This window comes from Hydra vulgaris, chromosome 07 (assembly GCF_038396675.1).
Source record: "Hydra vulgaris chromosome 07, alternate assembly HydraT2T_AEP".
In the NCBI taxonomy this organism is placed as follows: domain Eukaryota; kingdom Metazoa; phylum Cnidaria; class Hydrozoa; order Anthoathecata; family Hydridae; genus Hydra; species Hydra vulgaris.
Genome location: NC_088926.1, coordinates 2,882,506 through 2,896,491, shown reverse-complemented (window position 1 = coordinate 2,896,491; position 13,986 = coordinate 2,882,506). Strand labels below are relative to the sequence as shown.

Genomic DNA, 13,986 nt, shown 5'->3' with positions numbered 1-13,986 from the left:
AAAAGAAGTTTTATAGAATGTGAAAAAAGTTTAAGAATGAAGGCAGCTCTTGCATTTCCTAGCTAATATAAAATGCTGTATATAAACTTGGCATAGTAAGCTGTATACAAAGATCAATCCTAGGAGCAGAAGTTATTAAGTTAGATGCTAGATATAGAAGACAAAAAATTCAGTGTTCAGATTTCTAAACCAAATAGTTAGTAAGTATAGTGATTTTGAATTCAGCTGTTCGGAGGACTCAGACAAGAATGTTGATCCTTTTGGTATATTGGTTTTAGGGAATATAGTTGCTCAGTGGTTGTCTTTGCAAAGCAAATGTTCCAAAAGTTGTGATGTTTGATATTTAGACCTCCTAAACACAATTTATCATGTGTGAGCAACTAAAAGTTATCATGTGTGAACTAGAATTAACCCAGTCAAAAATATTTAATATAAATTGATATAGGGTCATTCCATGCCATGTGGTGCAAATTTTAATGAGGTCCCTCATGGACCATCTCAGATTTTATTGAAATTTTTTGATTTTGTACATATATATGTTAAAAGCATGTTTTAAAAATTTTAGATCAATATCTAATATGGTTCTTGAGAAAACACTATTTAAGTAGTGGGCTATTTTGCATAAAATTTCACTCTACAAGAAAAAAGGGTTTTTTCATCATTTTTAACAGCCAATAACTTTTGAACAAGTTAGTTTTATACTTCAATTATTATAAGATAGCAAGTGTGCTGTGGATACTTTGAAAAAAGAAAAAAATATTATTTCTGGCATCTTAACTTTTTCCATAATGGCGGGCTAAAGTTGATTTTTTTGTTTTAAGAATAAGTTTTTTTGTGATTTTAAAGACCTTAATCTTAAAAACTAGTTACAAAGTTAATACAAATCAAATTGCCTGCTGATCTACATGTGGTGGATAAACATTTTTAAAAAAATCAGTTGATTAAAGAGCTGCATTCAAAAGTTATAGGTCTCCAAAATGAGTCAGATCGAGATTTTCGTAAAATTGATCTGTGATGCAAAGCATCTGTAACCTAAGATGGCACTTTTTTTTTTATATAAAATTTTTTATACGCATCAATTAAAGACTGTTAATTATTAAAAATCAAAAAAATTAATGGGCGCTTATTTATAACCCCCAAAAGGTAGTCTCTAAAAGTCAGGTAAATTTTCATTAAATTCTGAAATTGACATAATAAATAAATGCATTGAATTATATAATGTTATTTATTATGAAATATCAATTAAAAAATATCAATGCTTAAAGCCTTTTAATCCCTTTAGATAAAGAACTTTTAAATCCCAATAGATAAAGTCCCCTCCCCTCTGTCCCCTCCCCTCTTTATAATACAATAATTTTTTTAATGAAAAACAAACAAAATGTTTTTAAGAAAATAAACAAAAATAATAAAATTTACAAAAAGTTAAATTTCTCAAATAATAAAATAATCTCATTGATTTCTTTTAAGTCAATACTATAAAATCTTCCACTGTTTGACTGGACTTTGAGAGATTGCACTTTGCATAAAATATGCATTAGAGGTACCCAACAAAGATCATCTCTGCATGGCCACGTAAACTTGTTACATAAAGACTTTTTCATGAATTTCATATTAAGATCTTGATGCTCTTCTGAAATACTAAGAATATTTCCTAAATACCATTGAACATCGTAAACGCAGGCCACATATTCTCCTGGTGAGTAACTGGAAATTTTATTAATATAAATTCTGCAAGTAGAAAAATCCACATTAGTGCAAATAATATCAAATGAGACTCTTATTTTTATTGAGGTAAGTGACATTGGGATAAAACTGTGGTGGTTTCGTGTCCCAGGTATTGTCGAACAAGAACGATATCTCTCTTCCAAATTGAAGTTTGTAGTATGTGTTTCTATTGAAACTTTGTCAAAAAAAAAAAAAAGATATTCCTTTGACGTGTTGAACACACCAGCTGTACATTTTGCTTGGTGTGTCAATAGGATCGTTTAGTGATTGTAGACTGGCTCGTGCAACAAGACGTTTCACTGTTGCACCAACACCATCACAAGGGCTTTTACCATGCGATGTTGCAAAAAAGTGCCACTCTGCAGTCATTTCAAAATCGTGTTTATGGTAGCATAAGTTGATAAGATTTTTGTAATTTTTATATTGTGATGCAGCTCCATCACTAAAATAGATAATGTGTTCAAATGTTTGTAATTGTTTAAGTTTATCAATAACATTACCGATAAAGCAATGAACAGCATCTGTTCCATGTTTCAGATGATCTGATATAACACAATAACTTTGAGTATCAAGTTTTCCATCTTTTATAAAATACGCAACAAAGGGGTGCACAGTTGCTTGGCTGTTATTCCAGTGAAAACCTTGCACTGCATCCTGTATTAGAAAACTATAGTTTTCTGCAAAGTCAAGAAGAACCAAAGCTTGATTTTCTTTTAAATTAGTTTTCAAATGTTGGTAGTAGGTGGCTTGACTTTTTGATATAAAATGATGCACTCATAAACTATCTAACTGTTCATAAACCATTTCAATAAATTCATCTAAAGGTAGAGTTGCTGGTACTAAAGTACATTGGTAATTTGATTTTTGCCATTGATAAAAGTTAACTTCACTAATTTCTTTTTCTGTAAACAAAGTGTCAATGTAGTCTAACAAAACCTTTTTAGCAGGACATTTATCGCAGCTATGCAGCATACAATCTCTATTTTCAATGCTACAAACCATTAATTTTAACAAGATTTTGTAATCAGAAATTCCAGGAATTTTCTGTACAAGGAGCTTTACATTTTGATGGTACTGGCAAACACAAACTGCATGCAGACCAGAAGCACCACCCACAGGAATGCACCACTTGGGCCTTAGCTCACAAAATTTTGAAAATCCAACTTTAAGATAATTATATTTCTTTTTAAACTCAATATGTAGCTCTTTTATATTGACTAGTAGAAGGCGCTTTTGGATATGTTGCTTTTTACTATCTACTTTAACTGAAACAAACTCTTTTTTTCCTGGACAAACCCTTGAATATTCATCGCATTCGTAGAAATGAACAACCTCTGTAATTACATCTTCGCTTAGTTTTCTACCCGATTTTGGAGAAGGTTTTGATAGTATTCCACTTTTTTTACCTAATTTTCTGGCTTGTACTACAGATCTTTTTGAAGTAAAAAAAAACTTCTGAGTTTTCTCTATTGACCAATTGTCTGGAGTGAGTGTAAGAAGTGTGATTTTTTCAGAATTTGACAATGTTTTTTCAAATTTTGACTTAATTTGAGTCATAATATTGTCTAAATCTGTGTTTGTTTTTTTCAAACATTTTTTTGAGGGTGATTCAATTCCACAAAGTGCAGCTATTTCTAAACCTAGCACATTGGCAACAGCCTTTTGTGTATGAGCTCTTACGCTATCAATTTTACGCTTTCCATATGCAACTCTATCTTTTTTTGAAACAAGTTTTAGAGGTGAGCATCCAAAACTTGCAATACTTGAATTAAGATCTTCTTTTAATGTATGGTTGTCAACATAAATTTCTTTTTCTTGGAGTTCATTTTCTTTTGTATTATGTTTGCAATTCAGAACTTTTCTGCAACTAGTGCAAATTTTTTGACCAGGTATTAAACCAAAATCTTTGGCATATGAAAGACTGATAACTCTAAGAGAATCTAAGAATCTTTTTTTTTTATTTATTTAGTGTTATTAAGGTATTTTTATTAAATTAAGATATTAAATATTGAAACTTACTTTTCACATTTTTTGCGTGCTTGTTCAACGGATTACAACAATACCTGCGATGTTCATTCTCATACCTCGACAAGTAAACTTTCTCGTGATAGCTACAAATAAAATCTATGGGATTTATTTTGCTTCTCAAAGAAATAAGCTCTTGGTTTAGTTTAGACAGTTCTTGGTAGCGTTTACTTTTATTAGATAGATAGCACTGCTCATTTAATGCTTTACCAATACAGCAAGTAGAAAGCTCAGGCATATTACTTATTATTAATTAGTTCTAAAATACAACAATTTATTTGGTTTTATTAGTACTTTTTAGATTGACATACTAGTAATATAGAATTAAATGAAACAATAACTAAACTTTTAAAAAGTAATAATTTTTTATGGAAAATTTACCTGACTTTTAGAGACTACCTTTTGGGGGTTATAAATAAGCGCCCATTAATTTTTTTGATTTTTAATAATTAACAGTCTTTAATTGATGCGTATAAAAAATTTTATAAAAAAAAAAAAGTGCCATCTTAGGTTACAGATGCTTTGCATCACAGATCAATTTTACGAAAATCTCGATCTGACTCATTTTGGAGACCTATAACTTTTGAATGCAGCTCTTTAATCAACTGATTTTTTTAAAAATGTTTATCCACCACATGTAGATCAGCAGGCAATTTGATTTGTATTAACTTTGTAACTAGTTTTTAAGATTAAGGTCTTTAAAATCACAAAAAAACTTATTCTTAAAACAAAAAAATCAACTTTAGCCCGCCATTATGGAAAAAGTTAAGATGCCAGAAATAATATTTTTTTCTTTTTTCAAAGTATCCACAGCACACTTGCTATCTTATAATAATTGAAGTATAAAACTAACTTGTTCAAAAGTTATTGGCTGTTAAAAATGATGAAAAAACCCTTTTTTCTTGTAGAGTGAAATTTTATGCAAAATAGCCCACTACTTAAATAGTGTTTTCTCAAGAACCATATTAGATATTGATCTAAAATTTTTAAAACATGCTTTTAACATATATATGTACAAAATCAAAAAATTTCAATAAAATCTGAGATGGTCCATAAGGGACCTTTGCACCACTTGGCATGGAATGACCCTATAAACATTAAATACCAACCATAAAAAAATATTCGCAATATAATTATAGATGTTATAATATTTTTATTGTAAAAAATATCAAACCTATAACCTTTTCTCTTAAAGAGAAAAGGTTTTAGGTTTGATTTTTTTTAAGTTTATGAAGGAGTTTAAAGAATTAATATTGTATCTAATAGATTACTTTTTGTATTGATTTAAAAAACAAGTTATTTTATTGTTGGGTTTTTTAATTTTTTATATCTATATAATATTCTATATATAACAGTTATAAATATCATATTTATTTCATATTATGACTGTCATATTAATTTATATTTATTGTATCATATTTAGGTGCTGTTAAAAATGCTTATTTAAAAACTGCTCAAGGTGAGTTCTACAAACATAGTGACAGTGAAGATGATCTTGATGGAAATGATTCCATTCAGTATGATAAACATGGTGTTTTGATTGAGAAATCTGGTGGCAAAGAGCAAATTGTAAAAAGTTCACATGACATAAATGACATTCGTAAAAGATTTAACAGTATAGGTAAGAGTGGCTGGAAAAAATCTTCAAAAGTTGATGACTTAGTGACTGGTGATGTTAAATCTGCAAAAACTATGTTCAGCAAGACAGGTGCTCCTGAAAAAAGTTCTAGTTATGTTCGTCCTGTTCAAAAGAAAGTTCAAGACCCAGCAACCTTAATGGAGCAGCGCAAAAAAATAACATATGGAGGTCAGGATGAAATCCCACAAGATGGTGTTATTAAAAAGTCTGTAGTTATTGACGAAAGTGAGATAGGTAAAACAAGTGAAACTTTACATATATACAAAGGTTTAGAATCTAAATCAGTTAATCAAAAATTATTTGAGAGAAGTTTTTCCAATTCAAAGAATTCAGAAGAAAAGTCTTCATACTCTAATGGAAGTTTTTCAGGTATTTTTCAACTCAAATATTTTTAACCTAATATATATATATATATTTCTTAAGCAACACAAAAGCAATAAATGTGAACATATTTTAAAGAAAAACACAATATTTTTTAATCTTGACATGTTTCGTAGTTAGTATACTACATTTTCAAAAGATAAAATTACAATTTAAAACTCTGGATATAAATATAAAATCAAAATTTGAAGACATTACAGAGAAATAATAACAGACAAATAGTATTATTACACACCAATACAAATTATGATACCGTAAGTAGCAAAAAAATAAAATTATAAGTAAATAAAAAAAACAAAAAAAAAAACACTAGACAAATTTATATTATAATGAACAGTTTGTTTATTTAAAGATGGGTTTTCCCATTTAATATGGGGTGCTTCTTTAATTTTCAATTTTTGTTTTTGTTAGAAGCAGTATCCAAAATTTTAAAACAATTATAGTTACTTATGTTTATATCCAGAGTTTTAAATTGTAATTTTATCTTTTGAAAATGTAGTATTTTAACTACGAAACATGTCAAGATTAAAAAAGATTGTGTTTTTCTTTAAAATATAATGTGTGTGTGCGTGTGTGTGTGTGTGTGTGTGTGTGTGTGTGTGTGTGTGTGTGTGTATAATTTCAATTTTTTTAGAACAAACTTTGCACATAAATAAGTTATAAAACACTTATCTGTTTTTCTTTATGTCAGAAAAAATGTCCAAGCCTTTAAACAAAACCAAGTTTCAAAAAAAAAATTTCAATTTTTTGTCTTACTACAGTATTTTGTTGTAATTTTGTACATAATTAAAAAATTTTTAAATTAAAAGTTATAAAAATAGTTAAAGTTAAAATTTTTACAACTTTTTTTGCTGTACAAAAAAGAATTATAAAATTATATTTGGGATTTAAAAAGAAGGAAAGAAGAAATAATTTGATTGATTTATACCTAATGGGTTGTTACTAAAAATCAGGTCTTATTTTCAAGGGCTCCCATAGTTTTTAATGTAGAGATTAAAAAACTCCCATGGTTTTTAAGGTAGAGATTAACTAATATCATTAAATAGAGTTTTTATTTTAATTAAGTTTGTCTTCAACCAGTCTGTTTCTTCAGATTCTGCTAACTCTAAGACAAGTTGATCCCAAAAGTGAAAATACAAGGTTGTCAACTTTTTTGACAAAATTGGTGTTTTGGCATAATGCCACGAGGCCATGTTTGGCCAAATTACATAATTACCATCGGTATGATGAGTGTTGATGAATGACACAATTTTTCGACTTTGCCTCATTGAAACTCAGTCACTGTGGTCAAAAATGGTTCTCAGGACCTTGATCAATTTGGTGATCATGATTTTGGCCACTCGACCACTTTCTTGCACTCTTTTGTATCCAGAATCATTCTCAGCAAGTTTGATTATATCATAGATAGTGCTTCTTGGAATTTTTTCAGCATTGAAGTATGACTTTTACTGTGAGTCTATAGTCCGGATTTTTAGTAACCATCCGTTATTAGAACAACAAATACCTGTTCTAAAGGACACACCTCTAAAGAAAACAGTTCTATACAAAAGATAAACAACAGTATGCCCTTAAATAAATTAAAAATGTACCACTACAAAAATTAATAGAGTAAATAATATTTTTGAAATTGAAATTTTTTTAAATTTTTTTTTTGGATACTGGTTTTAGATGGCATTGACTCATTAAGAAAAACTATATTTTTGAAAATCTAACCAACGTTGTTTGAATATTGGACAAAGAACATAGAACTTTTAGTATAAACTAGGTCATTAGAAATTTTAAAACATGTTACCAAATCATAGTTTAGATGCCTAACTTCAAGTGAATCCAAATCAAGCACCTGTAATTGAGCATAATCAGGTTTACACACTGCACAACCCCACTTATCATGTGACCTTTTACATTATACAACTAATAATAATACAAGTCCAACTAATGATCATTAGAGATTTGAAATGCTTTTTGGAAATCTAAAAAATTTAACATTCGTTATCAAATGGCTATTAAGTGCGCGCTACTTCAATCATTTGCAAATCTAAAAAATTTTTAAAATCTTTTTTTAAGGAAACTTTTTGAGGAAATTTGTTGAAAATTTGTTGAAATAGGAAACTTGTTTTTGATCAGGAGTTATTAAGCTTTGATTTGTTAGATGCTCTATAGCTTGTAAATTGAATATTCTTTCCATAGTGTGACAAGTGCATGTCAAAAAGATGGTCCTTTAATTATTTGGATCTGCAGTAGCTCTATTTTAAAAATCCGAGAGACAAGAGCTTGGCGCTATTAGTAAAGAACTTAACTTATAACTGGCATCAAATAGAAATGTAGAATACAAAACAAATAATTTTAAGAGTATATTAAATATATCACCAGGATCATACAATGTGCTGGGTTTAATTTCCGTTAAAGATTTAAAAAATGCTTTCGATAGAAAATTTATCTTTTTTATCACTTATTGAATCTCCTGCATGTCTATTAATAAGAGGATGATTACAGTATTTGTTATTATATATGTTCTATAAAAGCACTTACAAAGTCTATTTTAAACATGTCAGCAGTTTCTTAGTTGCCAGAAGTTAACTTGTTATTATTATTTTGTCTATTAGAGTATTGTTAGAGTATCGCTATATTTTTAGAGTTATATATTAATACAGCATAGATTTCTCTAAAAAAATTTTCTTTAATTATTTATCTTCTAACAACTTTATTATTATTATTACTATAATTTTATCATAATAAATATTCTTATTGTTGTTAATATTGTTATAATTATTTTTATGTTACTGTTTTTGTTATATTATTATTGTTATTAATATTGTTGCTATTATATTATTGAATTTGACAGGTGTTTACTTCTTTTTTTTCTTTATTTAAAAATAAAAATATTTTTATACTTAAATTTTTTTTTTTTTTTTCAGTTTTTTATATTTGCTATATTACTTCTCACTTTTTATTTTTTATTTTTTATTATGAATTTTTTTTTATTATGATATAACAAATTTTCAAGGTGCGTACTCATATTTCTGTGTAAAATTATATTTTAATTTGAGTTTCTTTCTTCTTTTTTTTTTGTTAACTTTGAAAATATTTTGCCTGTATTATTTTACAATTTATCATTTATTGTAAAAACTTTTTTTGAGAAAACATTAAAATAAAATAATTGTGTAAAAAATTTATTATTGGTATTTATAAGGCGAGTATGCATAATATGAGACTAAGTTTTAAATTTTTTTAAATAATTAGTTGCTTTTTTTTTAATTATTTTTTATGACTGTGTTGAATGCAAGATGAAGGCTTTGCATGGGTAGTTTTAGTTTAAGTAACAGGGTGAAGCAGTAATCAGTCATGTAATTATCAGTAATTCTTTTAATGCTTTAATCACAAAACTAAGGCATTAAAAAAGTTTCTGACAAAAAATGTGGTACAGCTGTCCATGGATGGTCCGTGTTCCAACTGAACGGTTGTGGATTGCATGTGATAGACTGTGTTTATTTTTAGTGTTAAATCAAGGATGTCTAAAAAAGATTTTAAAAGCTTTGTGCTAAATATTTCCTGATTCACCTGCTAAAAGGAATGTTCATGCAAAATTAATGTCAGAAGGGATGTCCATGCAAAAATAATGTCAGAAGAAATGTTCATGCAAAATTTTTGTTAGAAAGGATGTCTATGTAAAATGAATGTTAGAAGGGAATTTTCAATTGGTTTAGTGACATTTAAAAAACATTTAGGTTTTTAATATGTATTTGTTTAAATATAATATACATATATCTTGAGGAAAGTTAGAGATAGGGCTTTTTTTTTTTTTTTTTCATAATAAAAATTTAATTGATGCTGGCAACCATTGGATTCAAACTCATTAAACAATAAGTCAAATAGAAAATTATTATAAAATTAATTTTCATTTAGAAAATTTTTTTGCTGATCAAATGCACTTTGACTACAGCAGTCAAATTAACTTTATGCTCTAAAGATATTACAGAGGGCATAAAATACAAATTTAAAGAAAATTGCATAGCTCTACTACTCAAAGTTGTTGAAATACTACTAGAAAGTAATCAAAGTACATTGTTAGTACAAAATGCAACAATGTCTCTAAATAATTTGGTTGATAATAAAAGTTGCAGCTTTTACCAGCTGGTTGAAAAACTGCATAGATTCAAGTTAGTATAAAGCCCAAACAACTGATTCTGCCAAATATTAGTTCGAAGACTTAACAAAATCTGTCTTAACAGCCAACAAGATGATATAATAATAAGATGAAGCCGTTTCAAATGCCTTACAATGCGCCTTAACAAGTTTTTAATGTTATTTTTATATAGAAACATACATTTTGCATCATTTATATCCTAGTTTTTAGTTTTCATTTCTTATTTTCAGCATGCTTTTGAACGAAAGATCAACAAAGAGTTTTTTGTTGAGAACATGCAACTGTTTATGAATTAAAACATTTTGTTTACAATTTCATAATCATTAATGAATTATAGAAAAGCTGCAAGTTAGCTTAATCTCTATATGTGCAATATTTGGATAAAAATAGAAGGTAAACTTAGAAATTAAGGTAAACTGTTTCTACTAAAAAAGCGGTAAAAAGAAAATTAAAAAATAAATAAATTTGAAAAGCAATTGCGAAAGAGAAAAAAACAGACTTTCAATTTTAAGTTTAAAAGAATAAGTTGAACGTATTAGCATTCAGGAAGGATAATCTTGTTCCATGAATTTGTTAAATCTGTTGCATATAGGTAAAAGAAAAGCAAACTCTTAAATGCTAATGTAAAATATGAGACAGATTTATAAAAGGGTTGGTTTTTTCAGGATAAACTCTAATGGTTTGTTTCGTCTAAAAAAAGAGTTTTTAGTTATTATGTTTGTCATTTAAAAAACCTCAAAGTTCTTAATGGCAACGTTCAGATCATTCAAACATTAGATTGATATATGTTATTCTTCCAACAACAACAAAAACATTTTATATACAGGATGACAAAAAATTTAAAGTAAGATTTGAATTAAATAGAAAACAAAGTTTTTAGTTTTTAAAACTTTTTATGGAATTGTAAAGTACATAGGACAGGTTTATTTATGGAATAACACATCAACGATAACACAATGTCTTCCACGCCTTTGTTGACACATGCACACTTGTGTTGAAATTTTTGATGAATATTCTGCATAAATGTGGCTGAATGCATCAACAATGAAAAGCTGAATGCATCAACAAAGGTGCAGCATTTAATGATAACACGTTGTTGTATCGTGGAACACTTCATTTTTACATACAACTTGTTTTCTAGGGTTTCTAACAATTTACTGCACTAATGGTGTCCAAATCATGCGTTAACTTTGAGACATTATTTTTTTATTTGTTGTCCAAAAAACTGAAATGTTTAAAGTTATTTGTCATCTATTTTATTATATTTTAGATATTTACCTTATTAGATACTTACCTGTTTTACATTTGTTCATAAATTTATTTAGTAAACATTCTGTTTATTATCTATTTTTATAAAGCTTCGAACATAATTTTGAAAGGAATTTTTATTAATTTAAATTAATTTCATTTTGTATTATGTATTTTACTGTCGTACTATGTCATACGTTATAAGCTCGTGTTAATTCATACGCTCATACTGCGTTATACAGTCTAAACTTACAATTGTATTATATATGCTTAAACTATGTCAATAGTGTAATTTAAATGTCAGATAAACTGGAAAAATTAATTTTATAGATGTCAAAGTAGAAGACGAAGACAACTAACTAATCAAGTATATTAAAATGCTTCACGAACTTATTTACTATGAAAGAAAACACTTTAACAAGTTTTACAATGGTGACGAATGACAACGTATTTATTGTAGTTGATTGTAAAATGATGACTTTTCGGTTTATTAGAAGTTATTTCATTATATTAGAATTTATTTAGTTTATATGTTTCTATTAAATACTTTTTTTTAACAATTTAAATCAACTTTTTTAAATAAATTATATATATCTTTTTTATTTATATAGCTTTTGTAATTTTTCTATAGTTTTTTTCCTGTCATGTAAAATTATTTTTATTATTTTTTCATGTAAAAACAGTTTTTTTCAAACATTGTTTTACTTTTTTAGAATAGTTTTCCGTTGACTCATTGTTACACTTTTTTGAATTCTATTTCTACTCTGTCGCTTATGCCCCGTTGATTAGAAATGTGATGATATACTTATATAAAACCATTAGTAAATAGTTTTTATTGCAAATAAAACCATTTACTCGGAAATCAAATTATTGATTTTACACAGTGAAACAAAGATGTTTAAAAATCTTGCAAGTTTTGTTTTTGTTTTTTGTTTTTGTTTTTTTATTTTGGAAAAGCATAATTGAAGACCTTAGTGCTAAAAGTACTTAAGTCACAAAATAGTCATTCTAAGAAAATGTAGTTTGAATATTCAAACTGATCCTGAAATCAGGCAAGACATGCTAATGAATTTCTAATAACTCCTATACATTTGCATTATTATAATGAATAAACCTGCTTATTTTAAAGCCTTACGCCCTAATCTTTTAGAAGATATATTTAATTTATTTTTTGGACTTAAGTACTTTTTGTCCTATAAGGAGAGTTAGGTACTTTTTGCACCAAAAAAAACACACAGAACTAATGTAATTTTTCAACATATTATTACAATAAAGAAATAAGTCTATTCTATATCTTCAATGTCACTCGTGTCTCCATCTATGCCATGAATATTGCTATAAAAAGTAACTCCTTCGGGAAGATTGACATGGGTTAAAAGATCACAAATGTCATGAAATTTTGCAGGTTTAACAGGCAAAAAATTTACGTATGCTCTATTAGGTTTGAGTGAAAGGAGAGTTGAAAGTTTTTTACCACATTTAAAAGTTTTTATGACATCACAACATTCTCCGGTCATTGAAATTCTACTTAGTGGTACATTGCCTCGTTCAAATTTTGCTCCTCTAAACTCGCTAATTCCAGTTACTGGTTTTATTAAAAGATTATAAGCCCTTTTAAAGTCCAGTACTTTAACAACTGGGGTTCCATCTTGGATCATGTTGTCTGTAAGAGGATGTTCCACGTAAACAACATTAAATGGTTTTCTGGTATCTGTATTCTTTACAAGCGATACCCACTGTGAAGGTAAAATTACCCTGTCCTTTTTTTCTTCTCCTTTATTCAATGCGCCCAAAATTACGATCACAAGGCATTCGGCTATGTCCTGGAAGGGGATACTTTACATAACCTCGTGTTATAGAGACATTCTTATTTACCAATCTTTGTCGATAAGCAAAGATGTAACGGTTTTTATTCTCTGAAAAACAGTTATCCATAAAAATCACAATCTTTGTAGTTGTAGATGTAAGACCAGAAATGTAATGATCCAAACATGAAATGACTTCATTTGGGCCGTTAGCTGCAAAATGCTCAGCATACAGATACATGTGAACAGATTCATTTATATTGTCATGAATGCACAGGTTGTGAATCCAAAGTTGACGCTCATAATATTCTTGTCCAATGCCAGTTAGAGGAAGCGGTAAATTTTTTTCAAAGTCCAAACAGATCACTGCAGTGTCTTTGCTTAGTTTTGCAGCTTCTGTGGCTTCGTTGATTTGCACATTAAACACATCAGCTTTCTTTATGTAAAGCTCATGTTGAAATTTCAGTTTATTTACAAGAATGGCATCATTAATAAACTTAGCTGCTTTTATTTGTGCCTAAAATTTTTCACATTTATCGCATATGTCACTCCTTGGAAATCCAAATTTAATACTAAATTCAAAGTTAAATATGTCAAGGTAAAAAGCCAGTATTTACAATCATTAGGTATAAGATCTGGGTTTGTCTTTAAAAATAGGTGATGCATTTCTGCCACAGTCAGAGATGAATTCAGGTATTTTTTGTGTTTGTTTTTTGATCGGCTGTAGTGGCTTTCACGTGCAGGAAACAGTTTAATATGATCACAAACGCGATCTCTAATTTCTTTAACAATTGTTTTGTGATTTTCGTGTATACCCCGGCCATCTTCAATGGGAGCAGTAAAGTTAAGAACTTTTCTCTTAAGCCTAGATTCCTTTACCCCATGTATTGCAAGAAACGTTGCTTTGCAAACGGTAACAGTTTGATCCATTGCAGTGACTGAATAGAAAAAGCTGCTTCGTTCTTTGCCATTTTTATAGGTCTTCGACGAATATTACTGACAGGGGTTATATTTATGCA

At 28.2% G+C, this 13,986-nt stretch overlaps 2 protein-coding genes across 4 annotated transcripts in view; one reads left to right on the top strand and one right to left on the bottom strand.

The window, feature by feature from the left end:
• The window catches only part of LOC100200691 (mRNA export factor GLE1), a 50,592-nt gene extending 38,736 nt beyond the window's left edge, over window positions 1-11,856 (top strand). For all 3 annotated transcript variants that reach the window (XM_065800812.1, XM_065800810.1, XM_065800811.1), the window contains exons 4-5: window positions 5,174-5,758; window positions 11,493-11,856. In XM_065800812.1, coding sequence (XP_065656884.1) covers window positions 5,174-5,758; window positions 11,493-11,521 — 614 coding nt within the window. In that variant the 3' untranslated portion in view covers window positions 11,522-11,856. The remainder of the gene's footprint in view (window positions 1-5,173; window positions 5,759-11,492) is intronic.
• On the bottom strand, window positions 1,413-4,136 carry LOC136082186 (uncharacterized). The gene is made up of 4 exons (XM_065800702.1): window positions 3,745-4,136; window positions 2,527-3,665; window positions 1,949-2,379; window positions 1,413-1,704 (listed from the first exon to the last, which is right to left on the bottom strand). The coding sequence occupies exons 1-4, from the start codon at window positions 3,986-3,988 to the stop codon at window positions 1,413-1,415; spliced, it is 2,106 nt and encodes a 701-aa protein (XP_065656774.1). The 5' UTR covers window positions 3,989-4,136.
• Window positions 11,857-13,986: the final 2,130 nt, after the last annotated feature.